At 43.0% G+C, this 23449-nt stretch overlaps 1 protein-coding gene across 1 annotated transcript in view; it reads left to right on the forward strand.

The window, feature by feature from the left end:
• The window catches only part of LOC139233842 (neurabin-2-like), a 340307-nt gene that overhangs the window by 66345 nt on the left and 250513 nt on the right, over positions 1-23449 (forward strand). The window contains exon 3 of the mRNA XM_070864427.1: positions 20074-21788. Coding sequence (XP_070720528.1) covers positions 20074-21788 — 1715 coding nt within the window. The remainder of the gene's footprint in view (positions 1-20073; positions 21789-23449) is intronic.

Here is a 23449-nt window from a genome sequence, read left to right on the forward strand (position 1 = left end):
TGGCACCAAGCTTATGGTCTATAGGGCAGTAGTGATATCCGCCCTCCTATATGGCTCAGAGATGTGGATCATATACAGTAGACACCTCAAAGCACTGGAGAAGTACCACCAGTGCTGCCTCCGCAAGATCCTGCAAATCCACTTGGAGGATGGACGCACCAACGTCAGTGTTCTCAATCAGGCCAACATCCCCAGCATCGAAGCATTGACCACACTCAACCAGCTCCTTTGGGCGGGCCACATCGTCCACATGCCCGACACAAGACTCCCAAAGCAAGCGCTCTACTCGGAACTCCTACATGCCAAGCGATCCTCAGGTGGGCAGATGAAACGCTTCAAGGACACCCTCAAAGCATCCTTGATAAAGTGCAACATCCCCACTGGCACCTGGGAATCCCTGGCCCAAGACCGCCCTAAGTGATGGAAGAGCGCTAAGCACCTCGAGTCTCATCGCTGAGAGCGTACAGAAACTAAACTCTGCATCACCACTTAAAGTAAGCACCAAACTATTCGGATACATTCTTTGGAGGGTATTATTGAATTTGAGAAGGAAATAAAGGAAGAATCATAGACCAGATATCAGAATGGAACAAATAGAGCTTGAAGATGACCGTACTTTTGGGCAGAGGATTGGATTGGCCTTTCTGCTAAGTTGCTTTGTGACTGTGATCTTATTCAGCCAGCTATGAAGCAAAGAATACATCTTGGGCATGAATTGTTAAGCTGGTCACTTGTTACCACGCTGAACTTACTGAAAACTTTCACTTAAATAGAAAACTCTGGCAACAGTCAGCAGGTCAGGCAGCACCTGCGGAGACAGGAAGTTAAGGTTAACATGTCAAGTCGTTGATCTGTCATCAGGGTCTCTCCAGCATCCTCTCCCCACAGATGTTGCCTGACCTGTTGAGTGTTTCCAACATTTTCTGTTGTCAGTTTCCAGCAGTGGAAGTTGCAAATTCTACCACCCAGTTCTGCCCAGTAATGTACCAAAGGTTGTCTACTCTGCAGGCTGCCATTCAGTAGAAGACTTCAAGCACGCAGGCATTGTCACAATTAGACCATATCTTAGGGAGGCTCCCACTGATGATTGTGGGGAGTTTACAGGATTGGGTTTGACTGCTAAATTCCTATATTTTTTCAGGTGGATCAGTAAAAAGTGATTTCCCTTCTGATTCTGATCTGTGTCAGCCTTTTTGGAATATATCTAATAACTTGTCATTTCCTTCATGTGTGTTTATGCCCTGTGGTGCCACTTTACAGCAATATTCATGCCTTACTTTCAGCTCTTTTAAGCTGTGCAACATCTTTCAGACCTCTCACATGGTCCTCGGAGTCACTGACACTGTATTGGCACGCTTGTCCCCTTTGCATAGTCGAGCGCCATCCTCTCCCACAAAATATTTGCTGATGTCACTCCACGACAGTAGTTCCCAATGTTGCCACGGCATTATCTGTAGCATTAACTTTTCAAATTGGCTGATCCATTTCTCATGGCACTGCACTCCACAGCAAAATAAAAAGAACAGATCCATTTTTTTGGTAATTTTTACACACTTTTTTTTTTCTAGGTTGAACAGCCTTATTACTGCACATAACGATGAGATTTCCCTTCTGAAACTGTTAACATTTACTGTAAAACTCACAGAAAACCCAATATGTAGGCCTTTTTTATTATACTGTGAAGATAAAGCTACCTCAAATAACATGTACAATACATTGCATTCTTATTTCTGGTCGCCACAACTGAGGAATTATAGTGGGCATAAAGAAAGAGCCTGCATTTATGTAGTGCCTTTCATGACCTCAGAACATTCAAAAGCAATACAGAACCAACTCTGTTGTAGTCACTCTTGTAACATGGGGAACCACGGCAGCCAATGTGTGCACACCAAGGTCCCACAAATAGCAATGAGATAAATGACCAATTAAGGTGCTTTTTTTAGTGATATTGGTTGAGGGATAAATATTGACCAAGACAGAAATGTGTCATTACTCACTTGAGGTTGCAGAAAAGCAAGTTTAACATCTTGAACAGTTATTCTATAAGTATAATATATTAATATTGCAACAAATTGTTACAGCTGTCTTATAAATGTACAGTTGTGCTACCACAAGATGTCACTATTTTACTTACACAGTAACTACAGGTTATAGTTTGTCTTTATGAATTATGACCAGTGGATGATTTAACAACCTGTGTGTACAATGCAATGCTAGGATTACTTGCATCATTTACATTACTTGGAAGTTAAGTGCTCAACATTGATGTACATGTACTACAGCAGATTGCCAGTAATCCCACATGGCTGGAATAAACAGAGGATTTGCTGTAGTTGTCTTTTTTTTCCCCCCTATTTCGTCATTGTGATACAGGTTGAACCTCCCTTATACAGAACCACCCCTTGTCCAGAACCATTCATGGCTACTGGGTGGCGCATGCGCAGAGCTCCGACATGAGCAAATTAAAGTCCTTCCTCGCTGGTGACTCCCGCAATCGTTGGTCTGACCCAGAGATCCATGCCCCCACCCCCTCCCCATGATATATCTGCCGCACTCCCAGCCCCAAGCCAGCTAGCCCCGATATCCCCTTGCTCAGTACCTGCACCATCCAATTTAACGTGACCGCCCCTCGTCCAGAAAAATCCCTTATCCAGAACAGGCCAGGTCCCGAGGGTTCTTTATAAGGGAGGTTCAACCTGTAGCAGACTGAAAAATCTTACTAGCTTATACACAATTTCACTGTCAGTGCAATATTTTACACATTACCAGTACATTTGATTAATTTTAGAATGAACAATTGATATCCTGCAGGATTGCTCACAGACCCAAAAAAATTGTGTCTTTCATCATGTAAGGGTCTCTCTGTTTCTTCTCACTGTCTAGTCCTTTGTCAATTCTTCTCCCTCTTTTCTTATCTTCCACTTTTTCTCTCTCTCCTTTCTGTAAGATACTCTGCACATTTTTCTCATTATGGTTTCTGTAACTCCCTCGAGCTAAAGATCTGCAGTGGCTGCAGCCCTGCGCAAGAGCTGGTATGTGCTTTCTGGGAACCTCTGCTGCTGGCCCCAGCAGACCATTAGGGGTGCATCTGGGTCCCCCTCCAAAGCAAACTGAGGAGCGGGCTGCCAAGTCTGGTGTGGGTGTCGGGTCCCCCGTGTCCCTGGAAGGAGGGAAAGGTGCCCCCTTTGTAATGGTGATGAAATATCCCATACAAAGTTTGCTGCTTCTTGGGTATCAAGGTCAGGAGTATCAGGTGGGCCCACATTCTGCGATTTTTGGTGGGCTGGTTGCATCAGGCCCCGACCTGTGTGAGAACACCACCGCAGGTCGGGACTATAAATAGAGCTGGAGCGCCGGGCCCTGGAACATCGTGGGCGAAGGTGCGGCGAATAAGGGTACGGGGCCCAGAAGAGCCGAGGGCCCAGGGGTAGCATGGGCCAGCCAACACTGCGATTTATGTGTGCACACCAGGTCCATGCAGCAGAGCAGGTCTCCAGTCATCCTGGTTCAACCCTTACCACTGGATAAAGGCCTAGCTCTGTCAAGCCCGTGTGGTGACTGGTGTGCAACGATCACCACACGTTAAAACAAATCCACGCACATCTTTCACCCCCTCAATTGGAGTTCAGGACTGGAACATCGGGTCCTTCATTGAAACATCTGTGAACTCTTGTGGAAGCAAGTCAGCCTCACTCGAGGGACCGCCTATGATGATGATGATGATGATGAGGACATCAGGCCTCTCCCAGCGTTTCAGCCACTGATGACTGGCTACTAAATGGTGGAGGGAACGCCAGGCATTGAGAGTCCCCTCTTATGCCACTGTCTTTGTTTGGGGTGGGAAGAGGACGCACCCCAGATAAGGTCCCCTGCAAAATGCCCACAGAAGATTGGACCCTTGGAATTTTGGTTGTTTTGAGTCTGGCTCTTTTTCTATCTCTTACTTTTTATGATGTCAAGTCACAAAAGGTGGCAGCCAATGTGGGAGATAGTTACCAGATTCAGGCAGGGAGACGATGGCAGGAGCACACCCAGTCACTCATACACTTGTTACATACAGGCAGTACTGAGTGCAACGCTACAAGTCGTTACTATACTCTGATTGAATTCTTGAATCGTTTGTTAGCAATAAAAATGGCACCTTTCCTAAGCGTGACAAGCTGCAAACTCCTTGGCATTTCCAAGAAAATACCTTTTAAGGAGAGGTAAGATATGTTAATAAAATAATAACTTTTATTATATAGCGCCTTTAACGTAACAAAATGTCCCAAGGCGCTTCACAACAATTTTACAACACGTTATATGTTGACCATTTGAGGGAAAGAGAGAAAAAGTGCGAGAAGAAAGTGTACAAACAGGTTAAAGGCTCAGGTCCAAAGTGGCAGCCAAAATGCACATGCAGATAGACGCAGGTGAAAAACTTTTTTAAAAATTCAAATTACATTGTTAATAATACAATAGTAAAATCAGTATAATAAAGATTAATTATAATTAAACAAAATTGAATAATATATACCATAATTATAAATTAAGTTTAAAATGAGAAAATCAGCAATTGAATCAGTTATTAGCTTCTTTAAGATTCATTCCCTGAATGTTTTACTACATTACAACAGTGACTACACTTCAAAAGTACTTCATTGACTGTAAAGCGCTTTGAGATGTCTGGTGATCGTGAAAGGCGCTATATAAATGCAAGTCTGTCTTTCTTTTTTCATGCAGCTAATTTTGCAAGTGAGGATTAAGAAAGTAATTTTTTGAAAGAGAATAATAAATATTCTGTGGATGGTGGCATTGTGCTTCAAAAGGAAACCTCACCAATCCCTTCCACAGCTTCTCAAATGAAAGCTGTGAGGGCCATCTCCTTGTACGGTGCAAATTACTTTAGCATGGCTGATACCCCACCTGTTCTGGTCCCCTTTCTTTGATTTTGTGCAGCTTTGACTTTTATGTAGAACTTCAGTAAAATTTCTGTATTTGCCCAAGGGCTCCAAGCAGCACCATTGCTGCATTAATAACTTGCCCTCCATCACAAAGTCAGGAGTGGGGCTGTTTATTGATGTTTCCACAGTGTTCAGCTGCATTTACAACTCCTTTGACAATCAGCCCATGCCATCTTACAGCAGGACCTGAACACGATCCAAAGAACATTCATGCCACATGACTACCAGGTAATGACCATCTCCAACAAGAAAAGGTTCAGCCACCTTCCTTAACCTTCAACAGCACCACCATTGCTGAGCTACCCAGCATCATTATCCATTGACCGGAAGATTAACTGGACCAGCCGTATCAATAACATTGCTACAAGAGCAGGGTGGAGGCTGGGTGCTCTGTGATGAGTGGCTACTGACTTCTCAAAGCTTCAATTCTATATTTATAGGATGGATTGAAGCAATTGATCATTCTTACTTTCACAGGTCAGGACTGTGATGGAATACTCACCAGTTGATTGGATGGGTGCAGCTTCAACAACACTCAAGAAGTTGGACATTAGTCTGGACAGAGCGGTGCACTTGATCAACACTGCAACTTCACTTACTATCCAGTATGCTCTATTTTAGTAAGATAATCACTAATAAATCTAATAAGAAATTCAGGAGAAACTTCTTTACTCAGAGTGTGGTGAGAATGTGGAACTTGCTACCATACGGAGTGATTGTGGCGAATAGCATAGATAAAGAAAAAAGTAAGACTTGGATTTATATAGTGCCTTTCACGATCACTGGACGTTCAAAGCTCTTTACAGCCAATGAAGTACATTTGGAGTGTAGTCACTGTTGTAGGAAACGTGGCAGCCAATTTGCGCACAAGCAAACTCCCACAAACAGCAATGTGATATTGACCAGATAATCTGTTTTTTGTGATGTTGATTGAGGGATAAATATATTGACCAGGACAACAGGGCTAACTCCCCTGCCCTTCTTCGAAATAGTGCCATGGTGTTGTGTATGCAATAACTGTTAGACTGAGTACTGTTTAACTCCAAGAGGTATAACCTTGGCTCTGCTTTATTAAGGCCCAAAGTGACTAATATTCAAAATGGCTGGCCTTTTATACTTGGGGCTGCACACACGTGCGTGCAGCCCAATGGCCTCCAACAGTGACCCATCTAGTGGTTAGTGACCCAAAAGTACATACATGACAATACCTCCCTCTGAGATATTAACAGTCTTTTACAAATTGAGACGGTCCAATGTTTTACGCTCCCAGGTTGACCATCTCAGTTCAACTCCAGCCTGGGGTGAGTGTTCAGAGTCTGTTGTGGCTGGGTGGCTGACCTGGTGGGAGTGGCACTGGCCATGTCAGGGATTGATCGTCCATTTTCATTGAACATGTCAGTGATTGAAAGTCCCGATTCACTGATGACCACTGAGTCCTCTGATGATTGGGGGTAGGTTGATTGGTCGTCGATTGTCTCTTCCTCCGACTGTTCCGGTTCATCTGTGTGCCGCAGCTTTGTCTGACCCATATGTTTCCCTGCATGTTGGCCCATTTTTGAGCTCAACAATAAATACTCCGTTGCCTTCCTTGGCTATGACAGTACCAGCGATCCACTCGGGACCCTGACCAGAATTCAGAACATATACAGGATCATTTCAGAAATATCGCGTGACATAGCTGCGCGATCGTGATACCCTTGTTGACTTTGTCTTCTATATTCAACACAATTATTCAAGAAGGGAGTACAAGAGATAGCTTGGTCTTAAGACCTCTCCATCATTAGTTCAGCAGGCGAGACCCGGGTAAGCGTGTGTGGTCTTGTCCTGTAACTAAGCAGTATGCATAACAGGCGGGTCTGCAGTGACCCTTAGGTTACTCGCTTCATACTCTGCTTTATGATTTGGACAGCACATTCTGCTTGCCCATTGGATGCAGGTTTGAATGGTGCTGACCTTACTTGTTTGATACCATTGAGTTTCATGAACTCTTGAAACTCCTAACTGGTGAAGCATGATCTGTTGTCGCTAACTGATGTCAGGCTGACCATGTGTCGTGAACATGACACTGAGATTCTCAATGGTAGCTGTGGATGTGCTGGATGACATGATTATACACTCTATCCACTTCGAATATGCATCCACCACAACTAAAACCATCTTCCCCAGGAAGGGACCTGCAAAGTCTATGTGGATCCTGGACCATGGTTTGGATGGCCACGACCAGACTCAGCGGCGATTCCGCTGGTGCTTTGCTCTGCTGCATGCAAGTGTTGCACTGATGCATACATGATTCCAGCTCAGAGTCAATTCCCAACCAGCATACATGAGACCTGGCGATGGCTTTCATCATTACAATACCGGGATGTGTGCTATGTAGCTCATGTACAAATTTCTCTCTCCCTTTCTTGGGCATAACAACACGATTGCCCCACAATATACAATCCGACTGCATAGACAGTTCGTCTTTGCGACGAATGTAAGGTTTGGTCTCCTCGCACATTTGCTTGGGTATGGCAGACCAATCCTCTTTGAGGATGCAACTCCTCACCACCGATTAAAATTGGGTCCTGGCTGGTCCAGGTCTTAACTTGTTGAGCCATGACAGGGGTTCCTTCACTCTCTCAAAAGCATCCATAACTAACAATAGGTCCGCCGGTTGTGGCGTTCCACCTCCGGTGTGGGCAATGGCTGACGGCTCAAAGCATCGGCACAATTCTCGATGCCAGATCTATGGCGAATGACATAATCATAAGCGGATAATGTCAGCGCCCACCTCTGGATGCGGGATGAAGCATTGGTATTGATACCTTTTTTTCAGAGAACAGTGAAATGAGCGGCTTGTGATCTGTCTCCAGTTCAAACCGAAGACCAAACAGGTACTGATGCATCTTTTTAACCCCATACACACCGGCTAGTGCATCTTTCTCTACCATGCTGTAGGCTCTTTCCGCTTTAGACAAACTTTTTGAAGCAGATGTGACTGGTTGACATTTACCCGACTCATTAGCTTGTTTCTATAGATATGTAAAGAGAAAAAGGTTAGTAAAGACAAATGTAGGTCCCCTGCAGTCAGAATCAGGGGAAGTCATAACGGGGAACAAAGAAATGGCAGACCAATTGAACAAGTACTTTGGTTCGGTATTCACGAAGGAGGACAAAAACAACCTTCCGGATATAAAAGGGGTCAGAGGGTCTAGTAAGGAGGAGGAACTGAGGGAAATCCTTATTAGTCGGGAAATTGTGTTGGGGAAATTGATGGGATTGAAGGCCGATAAATCCCCAGGGCCTGATGGACTGCATCCCAGAGTACTTAAGGAGGTGGCCTTGGAAATAGCGGATGCATTGACAGTCATTTTCCAACATTCCATTGACTCTGGATCAGTTCCTATCGAGTGGAGGGGAGCCAATGTAACCCCACTTTTTAAAAAAGGAGGGAGAGAGAAAACAGGGAATTACAGACCGGTCAGCCTGACATCGGTAGTGGGTAAAATGATGGAATCAATTATTAAGGATGTCATAGCAGTGCATTTGGAAAGAGGTGACATGACAAGTCAGCATGGATTTGTGAAAGGGAGATCATGCTTGACAAATCTTCTGGAATTTTTTGAGGATGTTTCCAGTAGAGTGGATAAGGGAGAACCAGTTGATGTGGTATATTTGGACTTTCAGAAGGCTTTCGACAAGGTCCCACACAAGAGATTAATGTGCAAAGTTAAAGCACATGGGATTGGGGGTAGTGTGCTGACATGGATTGAGAACTGGTTGTCAGACAGGAAGCAAAGAGTAGGAGTAAATGGAGACTTTTCAGAATGGCAGGCAGTGACTAGTGGGGTACCGCAAGGTTCTGTGCTGGGGCCCCAGCTGTTTACACTGTACATTAATGATTTAGACGAGGGGATTAAATGTAGTATCTCCAAATTTGCGGATGACACTAAGTTGGGTGGCAGTGTGAGCTGCAAGGAGGATTCTATGAGGCTGCAGAGCGACTTGGATAGGTTAGGTGAGTGGGCAAATGCATGGCAGATGAAGTATAATGTGGATAAATGTGAGGTTATCCACTTTGGTGGTAAAAACAGAGAGACAGACTATTATCTGAATGGTGACAGATTAGGAAAAGGGCAGGTGCAAAGAGACCTGGGTGTCATGGTACATCAGTCATTGAAGGTTGGCATGCAGGTACAGCAGGCGGTTAAGAAAGCAAATGGCATGTTGGCCTTCATAGCGAGGGGAATTGAGTACAAGGGCAGGGAGGTGTTGCTACAATTGTACACGGCCTTGGTGAGGCCACACCTGGAGTATTGTGTACAGTTTTGGTCTCCTAACCTGAGGAAGGACATTCTTGCTATTGAGGGAGTGCAGCGAAGGTTCACCAGACTGATTCCCGGGATGGCGGGACTGACCTATCAAGAAAGCCTGGATCAACTGGGCTTGTATTCACTGGAGTTCAGAAGAATGAGAGGGGACCTCATAGAAACGTTTAAAATTCTGACGGGGTTAGACAGGTTGGATGCAGGAAGAATGTTCCCAATGTTGGGGAAGTCCAGAACCAGGGGACACAGTCTAAGGATAAGGGGGAAGCCATTTAGGACCGAGATGAGGAGGAATTTCTTCACCCAGAGAGTGGTGAACCTGTGGAATTCTCTACCACAGAAAGTTGTTGAGGCCAATTCACTAAATATATTCAAAAAGGAGTTAGATGAAGTCCTTACTACTAGGGGAATCGAGGGGTATGGTGAGAAAGCAAGAATGGGGTACTGAAGTTGCATGTTCAGCCATGAACTCATTGAATGGCGGTGCAGGCTAGAAGGGCCGAATGGCCTACTCCTGCACCTATTTTCTATGTTTCTATGTTTCTATGTTTCTAGACGAGGGGATTAAATGTAGTATCTTCAAATTTGCGGATGACACTACGTTGGGTGGCAGTGTGAGCTGCGAGGAGGATGCTATGAGGCTGCAGAGTGACTTGGATAGGTTAGGTGAGTGGGCAAATGCATGGCAGATGAAGTATAATGTGGATAAATGTGAGGTTATCCACTTTGGTGGTAAAAACAGAGAGACAGACTATTATCTGAATGGTAACAGATTAGGAAAAGGGGAGGTGCAACGAGACCTGGGTGTCATGGTACATCAGTCATTGAAGGTTGGCATGCAGGTACAGCAGGCGGTTAAGAAAGCAAATGGCATGTTGGCCTTCATAGCGAGGGGATTTGAGTACAGGGGCAGGGAGGTGTTGCTACAGTTGTACAGGGCCTTGGTGAGGCCACACCTGGAGTATTGTGTACAGTTTTGGTCTCCTAACCTGAGGAAGGACATTCTTGCTATTGAGGGAGTGCAGCGAAGGTTCACCAGACTGATTCCCGGGATGGCGGGACTGACCTATCAAGAAAGACTGGATCAACTGGGCTTGTATTCACTGGAGTTCAGAAGAATGAGAGGGGACCTCATAGAAACGTTTAAAATTCTGATGGGTTTAGACTGGTTAGATGCAGGAAGAATGTTCCCAATGTTGGGGAAGTCCAGAACCAGGGGTCACAGTCTAAGGATAAGGGGTAAGCCATTTAGGACCGAGATGAGGAGAAACTTCTTCACCCAGAGTGGTGAACCTGTGGAATTCTCTACCACAGAAAGTTGTTGAGGCCAATTCACTAAATATATTCAAAAAGGAGCTAGATGAAGTCCTTACTACTAGGGGGATCAAGGGGTATGGCGAGAAAGCAGGAATGGGGTACTGAAGTTGCATGTTCAGCCATGAACTCATTGAATGGCGGTGCAGGCTAGAAGGGCCGAATGGCCTACTCCTGCACCTATTTTCTATGTTTCTATGTTGGAGTACGCAACCAATTCCATATGACGAAGCATCACAGGCCAATACTAAATGGTTGCATGGGTCATAATGTACCAGCAGCTTGTTAGAGCAAAGCAGATTAGTGGCTTTCTCAAAAGCTCTGTCTTGAGATGCACTCCACACCTAGTTGTCACCTTTTCTTAGCAGCATGTGCAGTGGTTCTAATAAGGTGCTCAATTTAGGTAGGAAGTTAGTGAAGTAGTTGAGTAGACCCAGGAAGAAACATCGCTCCGTCACATTCTGCGGCTTGGACACATTCTTGATGGCCTTGGCCTTGGTTTTCACGCCCGTGGGCCTGATACCGTCAGCAGCAATTTTCCTCCCCAGGAATTCGACCTCTGGTGCTATGAAGACGCACTTTGAGCATTTCAGTCTGAGTCCCACTTTATCCAGACGATGTAGAACCTCTTCCAGGTTGTTCAGATGTTCCTCAGTTACGACCTGTGATCAGGATGTCATCTTGGAACACGATGGTTCTGGGAATGGACTTCATTAGACTCTCCATGTTCCTCTGAAATATTGCTGCAGCCGAGCCAATTCCAAAAGGGCACGTGATAAATAAACAGACCTTTATGCGTGTTAGTGCACGTAAGTCTCTTCGACGTCTCAACCAGCTCAACGTCATGTAGGCCGACGTCAAGTCCAGTTTGGCGAACAACTTCCCCCTTCGGTAACTGGTACGGATCCTGTTTCGAAACCCTGTTGATCGTAGCCACAGATTCTGACTGTGCCATCACTTTTCAGCACAGGAACAATGAGGCTGGCCCATTCATTAAGTTCAACCGGTGATATGATCCCTTCTCGCTGGAGTCTGTCCAGTTCGATTTCAACCTTCTCCCTCATCATATACGGACCTGCCCGAGCTTTATGATGGCCGGGTCTTACATCCGAGTCCACGTGGATCTGCAACTTGGCTCCCATGAAGTTGCCGATGCCTGGCTCGAACAGTGAGGGGAACTTGCTTAGTACTTGCTTAGCACATGTATCATTCTCCGACGACAGCGCCTTGATGTCGTTCCAATCGCATCTGATTTTTTTTCAAGCCAGTTCCTGCCGAACAGCGTTGGGCCATTGGCAGGGACAATCCATAGCGGTAACTCGTAAACTGTCATAGGACACGTTAATTGTGGCACTGCCAATCACCGTTATGAGTTCTTTGGTGTACGTGCGCATCTTGGCATTGACTGGACTCAGCCTGGACCTCATAGCCTTAGTATCCCACAGCTTGTCGAATACTCTCTGGCTCATTAGCGATTGACTAGCCCCCGTGTCCAGTTCCATCGATATCTGCACCCCATTAAATTTCACGTTGATCATTATCGGTTTGCTCTTAGTTAGGAATGAGTACAGTCCATACACTTCCTCCTCTGGTATCTCTGTGTATCCGGATCCGCGCTAGTCTAACCATCATCCTCCATGTGGTGTGTCGCAGCACGCTTGCTCATCTGAAGACACTTGCGCTGGAGATGCCCCACTCTCAGACAGCCTTTGCAATTATATTGCTTAAATCGGCACTGCTGGTGCCGGTGATTTCCCCCACAACGCCAACACTGAAAAATCAGATGCATTCCCGCTGACGGACTTTGGGCAGCCACAGGTTTCGTGTATGCAGTCGGGTTGGCCCTGCCATGTGTCGTTCTGCTGAACGCCGAATGAATCTTATTTACAGTACTTGCCAAGTTTCGATTTTTCACTGATATCTGCTTTAGACTTCTATCCGTCGTCATGCATGACTGAGCGATCGTGATAGCCCTGTTCAAGTCCAATGTCTCCACCACCAGTAGTTTACGCAGGATCACCTCCTGGTTGATGCCGATTACAAAGAAGTCCCGCAGCATGTCTGCCAACACAGCCCCGAATTTACACGGTCCCGCTAGACATCTCAGGGCAGCAATGAATTCCGCCGCATTCTGGCTCTCTGAACGAATGTGCGTGTAAAATCTGTATCTCAAGATGATGATAAGGTGGTCCTGTACAGAATTCTTCATGCATCTTCTCTGTTGGACTCTCAATGTTTGGACTGCAAACAGTGAGGAACACCGCCCGGTGCCGATCTGCGTCGCTGACCTCCTCCATTTTGTTGGCCATGAAGAACTGGCTCAAATGGCTCACAAAGTCTGTCCAATCTTCTCCTTCCACAAATCGCTCCAACAATCCAATTGTGCTCATTTTTGCATGCAAAGTTTCTTGTTGCCTCTTCGCCAAATGTTGTGTATGTAATAACTGTTAGACTGAGTACTGTTTTAACTCCAAGAGGTATGACCTTGGCTCTGCTTTAGGCCCAAAGTGAATAATATACAAAATGGCTGGCCTTTTATACTTGGGCTGCGCACACGTACGTGCAGCCCACTGGCCTCCAACAGTGACGCCATCTAGTGGCTAGTGATTCCAAAAGTACATACATGACACATGGGATCTCTTGTGTCCATCTTAGAGTGCAGACGTTTAAAGTTTCATCTGAAAGACGAGACCTCCAGCAGAGAAGCACTACCTCAGTTCTGCACTGGCGCGTCAGCCTAGATTTTTGTGCTCGAGTCTCTGGAGTGGGACTTAAAGTCACAACCTTCTGACTCCGAGTTCAGCGTGCTACCAACTGAGCCACAGCTGACACTTGACTCTAAAGAGGGCCAATCTCCTTCACAATCCACAGCCATCACTGGCCACATCCTTGCAAGGAATGCTTGATCAGCCAGCTGTTGCACTCATGAACGTTTCTATAATGGCAAGTACCGGCCCTCTAAGTGCTGACTCATTCGATTTTGTACTTTCCAACAACCGGAATGCAGCCTACCTCCCTGCACATGTTTCCATATGGTAGGAATCCATTCAAATGAAGGGGAGAAACTTGCCTCACAAAATTATTGTTCGCTACTGCGAATTTGAGGGAATGCACATTGTGGGTTTGGGCAAGCCCAATGTTGCTAGACTTGCAAAATTATAATTGTAAAGTAATGTTTTGTTTGAAGAAATCAAGAGTTGGTGCTTATTTTTGGATAACATACGTAAAATTCTCTTGTGTTTATCCTGCATTAAAACTTTTGCTTTCCAAAATAATAACCAAAATGGTGTCATAACCATGTACCAGGCTGACGGTCTCTTCCAGCGTTCCATGGAATTTCTAAAGACAATGCCATATCTCTGACTCACCCACATGCAAATATACCCACCGCTCTGCTATTCAAAATAGTGGGCCCAGTGCTTATTGGTGTGCAGGATATGTGATGCATATCTATCTATATTTATATGCTTCAAATTAAGGAAGAGCTTGCCTTAGGTAGTGCTAAATGTTCTCAAGACATCACAAAGTGCTTCACAAACAGTGAGTTACTTAGAATTCAGCTGGGGAGATGTAACAGGAGCACTATAGTTGCGTCCCTAAGTTGGGGAGAGGAAAAACAGCCATCTATGTTGTTCCCTTCAATGGTAACTTATTCTAGAATGAGCAAATATCAAAGTAAGATTGACATTGATACTCAAAAGTCTAAATTGTTATGAATAATGTTTGAATCGTGAGAGTCCACTTATGAAGGAATATTCCTTTAATGTTTTAGATCAACGCAATGATATTAGCAAGCAACTGTACAATCTGTACCGCCTAACACACTCAGTACAATTGCTGGTACAGTCAGATCTACAAAAATTCTTATTCAGTTTCGCAAACCTTAAAAATAATTTGACTTCAATTACGCTATGTCTCATCCAGACATTTCCATTTGACAATTAAAACATTGCATCAGTGATTGACCTGGTCACCACGATGATGTGACTGTCAATCTTCAAAATTCTAGGCTTCCGTTGGCTGAAAAATAGTGTTTGGAGTGTATTCATCCAATCAGCGATCAAATCTTTTCAATGTGCCCGACTTCCAAAACGAAAGGGGGATATGTGGGAGGTACTGGGTTGAAGGTAAGATGATTTTGTAAAGGGTGTAGATCAGGTAATTAGGTTACTATATAAATTACGTCAGAATGAAACAAAATAGGAGACAGAAAAGGAAAATGAAGATACAACAAGCAGAAGCGACTTAGTTGTTCAAGATTATTATTACAGTAATAAAATATTGCTTATAGAATATCTTTATGACTGACAGGGGTCTGTTCCAGCATAAGTGTGCAAACCGAGAACCAAAGCATTACCTGGTCTAAGGAGAATGGCAAATCCCCGGACCTGCCAGGGTTTTGAAGGCAAACAAAAATGACCTTGTCACAGCAAAAGCAGGCTACCTTTTTTCTGAAATTATAACATTATTTCATATCATCTGAACTGAACTTAAAAAAAAAATATATTTGGTGCATCTAGTCTGGTGGAACTAAAATAACCCCAAAATATTTGGTGCATTTTGAATTAAAATAACCCCGCAATATTTGGTGCATCCGATTCAACTGATTGTTTGGGAAAAATAAACCGAATAACACAATAGGTGACGACGATGGGTTGTAAGTCCACACATACACACACACGCGCTATCAATACCAATCATTTGCACGCTTGGGTATTGTTTGCAAGCTCCGCCTGCAGCGTGCCCGTGGATGTTTAAGACGAGGTGACATGTGTGGCTAGTGAAGCCCCAGTATTGCGGCACATCACCGGTGGGTGGGAGGGAAACACACACACAGCAAAAGGAAGCAGCAGATCTGCAAACGGGCTACAATGTAAGTCAGTGTCCTCCCGCACCACAAAGCGGCAATTGCTGAATGAGAGTAACAGCAAACGGGAGGGTTTTTTTTGTGTGGTTGCTTTAAATCTGATGAGCGAACGTTTCCTGTCTCTAACGCTTTCCGGATCCGACGTTTTGGGCTAAAATGACAGTTATTAGGGAAATGGGAAATAACGCACAGGAAACGCAACGTAGTCAGGCCTTTTGTGTAGTGGATCTCTCCAGGATCCTAGTGCTACTAATGTATAGGCTCTCAGTTAGAGCAACAGTGCTATATATATATATATATATATATGCATATAATGCGCACACACACTGGAAATATTACTGTCCTAAATGGAAATGAATATCTGTGCATAATAGGTGTGTGTGTATATATATATATATATATATAAATATTTTTATATATATATTGCAACAGTGACTACACTTCAAAAGTACTTAATGGGCTGTAAAGCACTTTTGGACGTCCTGAGGTCATGAAAAACGCTATATAAACGCAAGTCTTTCCATTTTATATATACATGCATGACTTTTGAATCTAATCAATACATTTGAAAAGTAGGAATAGTTGACTCAGCAAAGCCAATAATTTTAAGAGGTTTGCATGTTTCTGTGTGTCTGGTAACATAAAAAGAACACCAAAATGTAAAAAAAATAATAACTTGCTCTTTTAATCTTTAGTACTTTACTTCAGAATATATATAGAATACATGTTAGCGAGGGGTGGTTTATTCAGAGTAGTGACAACTGGGTAAATTCTGAATGCTGAAGGAATGATGCCAGTGATTTATTTTAAATAAACCACTAATCCCTTATCATGATGTCTGTCTATACAATAGAATGGGATTTATTATTTTTTTTTCTCAACACTTATTTCATTCATTTTAGTTTAAAAGACTTTTCCAGAGGGACTTTGTGGAGCATCTGTAGTTAGAATCTGTGATATGACGCATACTAAAATGTTTGACGCCACTGTGCCAAGCATTTCTGGAGGTGTTATGTTATCAGTTGAGAATGGGACTTAAGGAATTAAATCATATAGTCACTTTCATAAAATATTGTCAGTAATTAATTTACTTTCCTCATTTTTTGATCAGTTTAATACTTATAAAATAAATACAATAATAAAATAAATTCTAATTACAATATTTTCACTTGCAATACATCAAGAATAAGAGGGTCAAGCTTATATTAATATAGTGACCTTAACTTAATATGTCATTCATTGAGGCCATGCTGTATCCTAAAGAAAATATTTAGGATTGCAATGTAAGTATACTCTATTTAGGTAATAGGTGTGTTGTGGTTTTCGTAGATTATAAAATAGGTTATTAAGATTAGTAAATGTAGGTTACAACTAAAAGAGTGATTTCTTATTGATCTGGTCCTACCCAGTTCCAGATTGAATTGCCCATTTATATTCAATCTGTGATCTATCTGGTGTGAAAGTTTTATATAAGAAAAGTGCACAACCAATTATATTTGCAGCCAAATTGTAAAAGTATGAAAGACTACTGCTGCATTGGATATAGCATTCTAATCCAGATAATTTGAAAGAAAAATGTGTGGTAAAATATAATTTAGGAGACAAAGCAGAAAAAAATACATTTTAAATACGTTTCCAACATTTCTTTGTGGTTGAACTGTTAAGTAAATTACAATCCCTAAAAATGGAACAATATATAAGGAAGTTGTTTTAAGTGACATTTTACATGACCAATAATTTAAAACCTTTTAAGTAGAATGCACTCTCTCCAAATCCGAGGTAGATACAGTAATTATTCTCGTGGGTCTAAAGTCAATTGAAATTCTGGTAAAGTACAAGTTTGTACATAACTAGTTGATCTCTGATGTTGTACATGGGGAGTCACAACCAGATGTATGAGGCCTTTAGATGTCATTTAGTCCCCATTTTAAAGCCATACATTTTGCACTTATTTGTGTATATTGCTTTTATTTTATATTTTAAAGTTAAACAGTAAAATGTATACCAATTTGGGAAGCAGAGATGTAGAGTGGGTTGGAAATTAGGGGTTTCTCAGCAGTATGGGCTAAGGAGCTGGGCGATATACAACTAAGGCATTATAGTGTCACCGTTGGTTACATAGGCAGTTTCCATTATAAATGTAGATGCAGGAATTTATAATAGACGTAGTTAAGAGGAGGTAGATGCAGACATAACATTTCTTGTGGTGCTGCTCATGGGCCTTCAACTTTGTTAAAGTCTGTTGTTACATTTTTTTTTCTCACACTTTTGTGTCAACTTTTTTTATTATAAACATAGAAACATAGAAAGTAGGTGCGGGAGTAGGCCGTTTGGTCCTTCGAGCCTGCACCACCATTCAATAAGATCATGGCTGATCATTCCCTCAGTATCCCTTTCCTGCTTTCTCTCCATACCCCTTGATCCCCTTAGCCTTCAGGGCCATATCCAACTCCCCCTTGAATATATCTAATGAACTGGCATCAACAACTCTCTGCGGCAGGGAATTCCACAGGTTAACAACTCTCTGAATGAAGAAGTTTCTCCTCATCTCAGTCCTAAATGGCCTATCCCTTATCCTAAGACTGTGTCCCCTGGTGTGCACTCCCTGCCTAAATTCTTCTGCCTTTACACTTTTTCTGTTCATCTTTAAAAATATTCTCAAAACTCATCTTTTCAAGTCAGCTATCAGTCACCTCTCCTAACTGTCATGTTCATTTAAAAAAAATATCCTTTATGTATTATGTCTTCTCTCACCCTCCCCCCGCCCCATGCAAACTGCTTTAAGACACTTTCTACTGTATAGGTACTATATAAATGCATGTTACTCTTGTTGTTGGTGATGACGGATGCTTAGTATCTGTCTGGTTGGAACACACAGATGGAGGGCAGGAAGGAAGCTGAGGGTGGTGGAGTGGGCAGATGGTGGGGCAGATCCTGTCATTTGGGTCATGTGGCCAGAGTTGTGGGGAATGCACACACACTGTAGGTAAACTGCGTTTTAGTCAAATGTGATTGAGGGTTGCAGTAACCAATCAAAAGGATATTTTTTTTTTGTGGAATGTGATGGAAACTACAGTAACAAATCAGATAGGCTTACTAATGTAATATGATTGGTAATTTTCACTGGTGGGATAACCAATAAGAAACGAGAAAATGCAGACATTGCAAGCATTTGACTATTGAGAAAATAGAAAAACCCATGGACACTATAGATATAGGAAAAAGGATTATTGCTATTATTCCCGTCCTAAAAAGTGGTCCTGCATTACTCTTACTATCTAAGCACGACAGTACAATTCATTGTAATTTAAAAGTTGTGGAGTCACTTGTCCTCATGTTGCCTTTGTGGACAGGGTTCTATCATAGATAAATGGTGGCTTACTACACAGTCCTGTTCAGGAATCTTTAATTAAATAACAACTTTACTTTGGATTTTACAGCTAGGATACAAAGATTATATGTCTTCTGAAAAGACAGACTTTTTAATGTTCCTTTGCAACTTTAGAGAGAGTTTAACTGCTTTAGAGATGTGTTATTAAGCTAACCAAGTGTTTTAGAACTCTTCAAAAAGCCTTCCATTTATATGTATAATTAGTGTTATTAGATTTTAAATCATAAGCTTCCTCCTTTCAAAAAGTCATAGTTCAAAGATTATCCTTGATGATATTACTGTTCATTAGAGTTCCTCATGGCACAAAGTTCCAGATGTGCACATAATATTCATTCATGAGTAGAAATTAGAAGTAATTTATAAACTTAAATGGTCCATATTTTTCCTTTTTACATTGTAGTTAACAGTAAATTTTAACAAGGTAGTGAGAAATTAAAGTACATTTACTTGTTAGTGCTGTTTAAAATCAAGATCTAGCAAATACATTACTTTTACATTGTTCTCTTTTTTTTTTATATTGATAAACCTTAGACAGTCCCTCATATCAAGGATGACTTGCTTCCACACCAAAAAGGGATGAGTTCACTGGCTAACAGCAACTTACTTTTCATATTTTTTTGAAATAATAGACTTTACTACAAGGTAATATTGGGGCTGTATCATTAATACAAAATGTTATATTTGGATATATATTTTTTTCAGAACCTCAATTTATTTTTTGGTTTCCTTTCCAGCTTGTTTTGAGGTGCCATCACAGTTTGGGTCTTGCTCATTTTCAGATACATTTTTTAAAAAACTTTGAGGTGAAAAAATCTGCAGTGGTGAGAGATAAGAGGTTAGAGTTTTAAAAATATATTTAAAAAAAAGAGGGCTCCATGGAGGGGGGAGGAAACTGTTCAAATCAGTGAAAACTAAACCAAAAAACTTGATGGTACAAGCAGCGTGCAGTAGGGTGAGATGCTGAGCAGCAGCAGCAGTGGGCACGTTGTCAGTTTACCGGGCGGGCTATAGGACCCGGTGAGAGCCAGCCAGCCCAATTGGAGGTTGATAATGCAGAAGGATCAAGCGATCAGGATATTTGCGATCGAAAAATGATGCAATCGGAGGATTAAATGTTTGCAATCCGACGTGCATCCTTTGATGTTGCATTGGGCGATTTATTCCAAGGGGGGGGGGGGGATTGATTTGAGTGTATTTTTTTATTGAAACCTTCCTCCCCCTTCTCTCTCTCTCTCTCTCTCTTTACAGATGGAGGACTACACGACAGAGGGACAGCATTGCATCCTGTAGTTTGTGCTTTCCTTTTTGTGTGTGTGCCTGCAATCGGAAAGGATGCAGCTTTGGAGCAGGCAAGGGCTCCATTAAACATGATGAAGACCGAGACACCGGCGGTAGGGGCGGCGGTAGTAGCGGCAGCGGGCAGCCTGCGGAGCCCCTCTCCGCACCGCAATGCCTACGAGGCGGAGATCCAGGCGCTGCAGGACGGCGGCAGCCCCACGGCCAACGGGGCGGCCGAGGAGGCGGAGGGTCGCCGGCTGAGCAGCCGGGGCAAGAAGTACGGCTCCAACGTGCACCGCATCAAGAACATGTTCCTGCAGAAGATGGGCACCACCCCCAACGAGGCGACGGGCATCACGGCCAAGGGCAAGGAGCGCTCGGTGCGCCTGTCCCTGCCCCGGGCCAGCAGCCTCAACGAGAACGTGGACCACAGCGCCCTGCTCAAGCTGGGCGGTACTAGCGTCTCGGAGAGGGTCAGCCGCTTCGACACCAAGAGCGAGCGCCTGCACCACCACCACCTGCACCCTCCCCTCCCACCCCCTCTCCTCTCCAAGCTGCAGGAGACCCGCAGGATGTTCGAGAAGAACATCCAGGAGAAGAACGTCCCTGGAAGCCGGGCGCTGCCCAGCAGGCAGGAGAGGGGGTCCGGCCTGAGGGACAGCAAGCTGGACCTGGTGGTGCGCTTCAACGGCAGCACCGAGTCGCTGGACAGCCTGGAGACCGAGGCCATCTCGCCCACCGTCAGCCAGCTCAGCGCGGTCTTCGAGAGCGGTGCCAACCAGAAGAAGGTGGCGCCGTCGGCAGCCGGGGCGGCGAGGCAGGGCGCCTGCCCCCCGGGCGCCAAGCCTCTCTCCAAGAAGTCCAAACTGGTTCTCAAGGACCAAAAAGAGGCGCTCAAGCCGGAAAGTGGGAGCAACAGCGATGGCGACTTCTCTCTCGATGGGCCCGGCCAGTTCAGCAAAGAAACCGAGGAACTACAGACCGATAAATCGCTGAGCGGCTCGCCGTCCAGAAGTAACTTGGCCAGCAAGTTGGCATCGCTCGTCAAACACGGCGACAGTTTGAAAGAAACGAGACCGGCATCATCTGTGCAACGGTCGCAAAAAATCGAGGAGGTCAGAAAAATTCGACCAGTGCAACTGGAAGACAATGTTGAGTCAGACCAGGAATCTGGATCTACGGAGGATGGGAAAGAAGATCCAGAACTTGCTCTTAAGGACCCTGAAAATGGCAGTGGCCTCCAGCAGGGAGATGCTGTTTTAGAAACTTGTGAGGCTAAATCGGTTGAGACCGAAGCACTGCTCCCTGACATTAATTCAGAAAATGGAGATCTTCCCAAAGACTCTTTGGATAATTTCCAGCCTCTGTCTTTGGAACCTGGAGAAGGGATTGTGCATCAAGTAGAGGGGTCCTTGTCCTCTAAAGCAGATTCCTTTGAAGAGCAGGTTAAAAATGACCTCGATCTGTATGACCATTGCAAAAAAAATGAAGACTTTTCTGAGGCAGATATGGTGGATATTAGCGCCTTTAGTGGGGTAGGTGATGAATCTGAAGGAAGTTGTCTGGATGATGATGAGGATGATGCATTTGAACCTGAAAGTGGCTACTCAGAGATCACTGGATTATCCGATGAAGAGGAACCCATCCCACATAGAAAAATTCGCTTTAGCACAGCATCAATTAAAGTAAGTCCACATAAAAAGAATTTGATCATGTGTTTGAAAGTGTCCATTAAAGACTGTAATTATGTCTGGAAATAATGTAATCAATTTCAAGAATGGATGATTTTACAAATGTTTTAGTTGTCATTATTAGCATTAAATCTTAAGTATTTGGTGAATAAGAGGGTAGTTTATTATCCAGAACAAATCTCCTCAATTGTTCTGCATTTTTAATGTATAGAGTCTTTCACAAACAATATTTATTAAATTATCTTTGTCATTGTCTGATAACTACATCAGGATTAACCAACTTACTAAATAATTAGTGGTTTTAATCAACTTTAGCAGAACACAACTTTAACTAGCATTACCAACTTTATGGACTTAACTTTAATTCTTTTTATGACCCACTCGCAACTGGCTAATATGGAGTTATAGTCACCTTTTTAATGATACTGCAGTCTGAATTTTATTTCACAGCAGTAGATTGACGTTTCATAATCTACTAGTAATTCTAAAAGGCTGTTAACTCCAGGCACCATGTCATCTGGAAATTAGTAACTGTATTCAGTGGTGGTCCTGTGGGTAGGTGGGATCGGTGTAACTGCATGTGCATATCTCAGCTGGTATTGTTATTAAGTTTGTGCCATATATTGAAAGATTGACATGATCTAGGTAAAAATGAAGTTAATTCATCTAATATACTAACCCATATCTTTATGTAAAAGTACTGTATATTTTAAGTGAGTACATTATTCATCCATGATGTAAGTACGTTTTTGTCTAGAACTGTAAATTAATCCAAACTACCATGTGGCGGGGCGCTATTACCTCCAGTTAGGTATTTAATGGTTAAAGAAACCTGGAGTTAATTGACATTAAGTTTTTCTTTAATTGTATAGAAAGAGACTTAGAAATATAAACATTTCAAAGTCATTGAGTGAAACAATGTGTTTTTTTTATATATATATTATATATTTATAAAGCCCATTGAGTGGGTAGGCTGTAGAATTCATGAGCACTTCTGTTGTGAATTAGTTATTGTGAGATTACCAGGAATTTTTAAATTTGCGCACAAGCCATTTTTTTACTTAAAGTCATCAATTGAGAATTATTGAATGTTTGAACTATTGACATTTGTCAATTTCCCCGCCTATATCAGAATCAGACCAGCAACTGGTCACCACAGAACTTCCTATCTACAACAGGAAGGGACTTCCTGTGTAACAGTTTCAAATGCAGCAGAAAATGGAGTTAAATTTAAAGACAAAGTTTGATACCAGTCTTGCCTTGCTTAGTCAGAAATTGCACTAAATAAGCAAAGTGGTGACTTTCAGATAATATGCAATAAATGGGAATATTGTTGACCTTTATATCTATAGAAGTTGTACTCTGACATTTCTTAGTGAATTTTATGACGACATCAAAGGATTGTTATGGTTGAGGAAGGTCAGTTGGCCTATCCAAGCTCAGCCATCCAGGAAAAACGTGTAACCGCCCCCCCCCTCCTGCCAAACACAGAATCCAGTTGTGTCTTAAATAATCCCAGACTATTTGTCTCTGCTCTCTTGTCCGGAAGTCAATTGCCCATCCGATCACTCTTTGCATTATGATTGTGTATTTTTTCAATTCTGTTTGCTTTACAGTTGGAAACAAAAAATCCAAAAACTTTAGAGTGAAACCTT

Source organism: Pristiophorus japonicus, chromosome 21 (genome assembly GCF_044704955.1).
Source record: "Pristiophorus japonicus isolate sPriJap1 chromosome 21, sPriJap1.hap1, whole genome shotgun sequence".
Classification (NCBI taxonomy): domain Eukaryota; kingdom Metazoa; phylum Chordata; class Chondrichthyes; family Pristiophoridae; genus Pristiophorus; species Pristiophorus japonicus.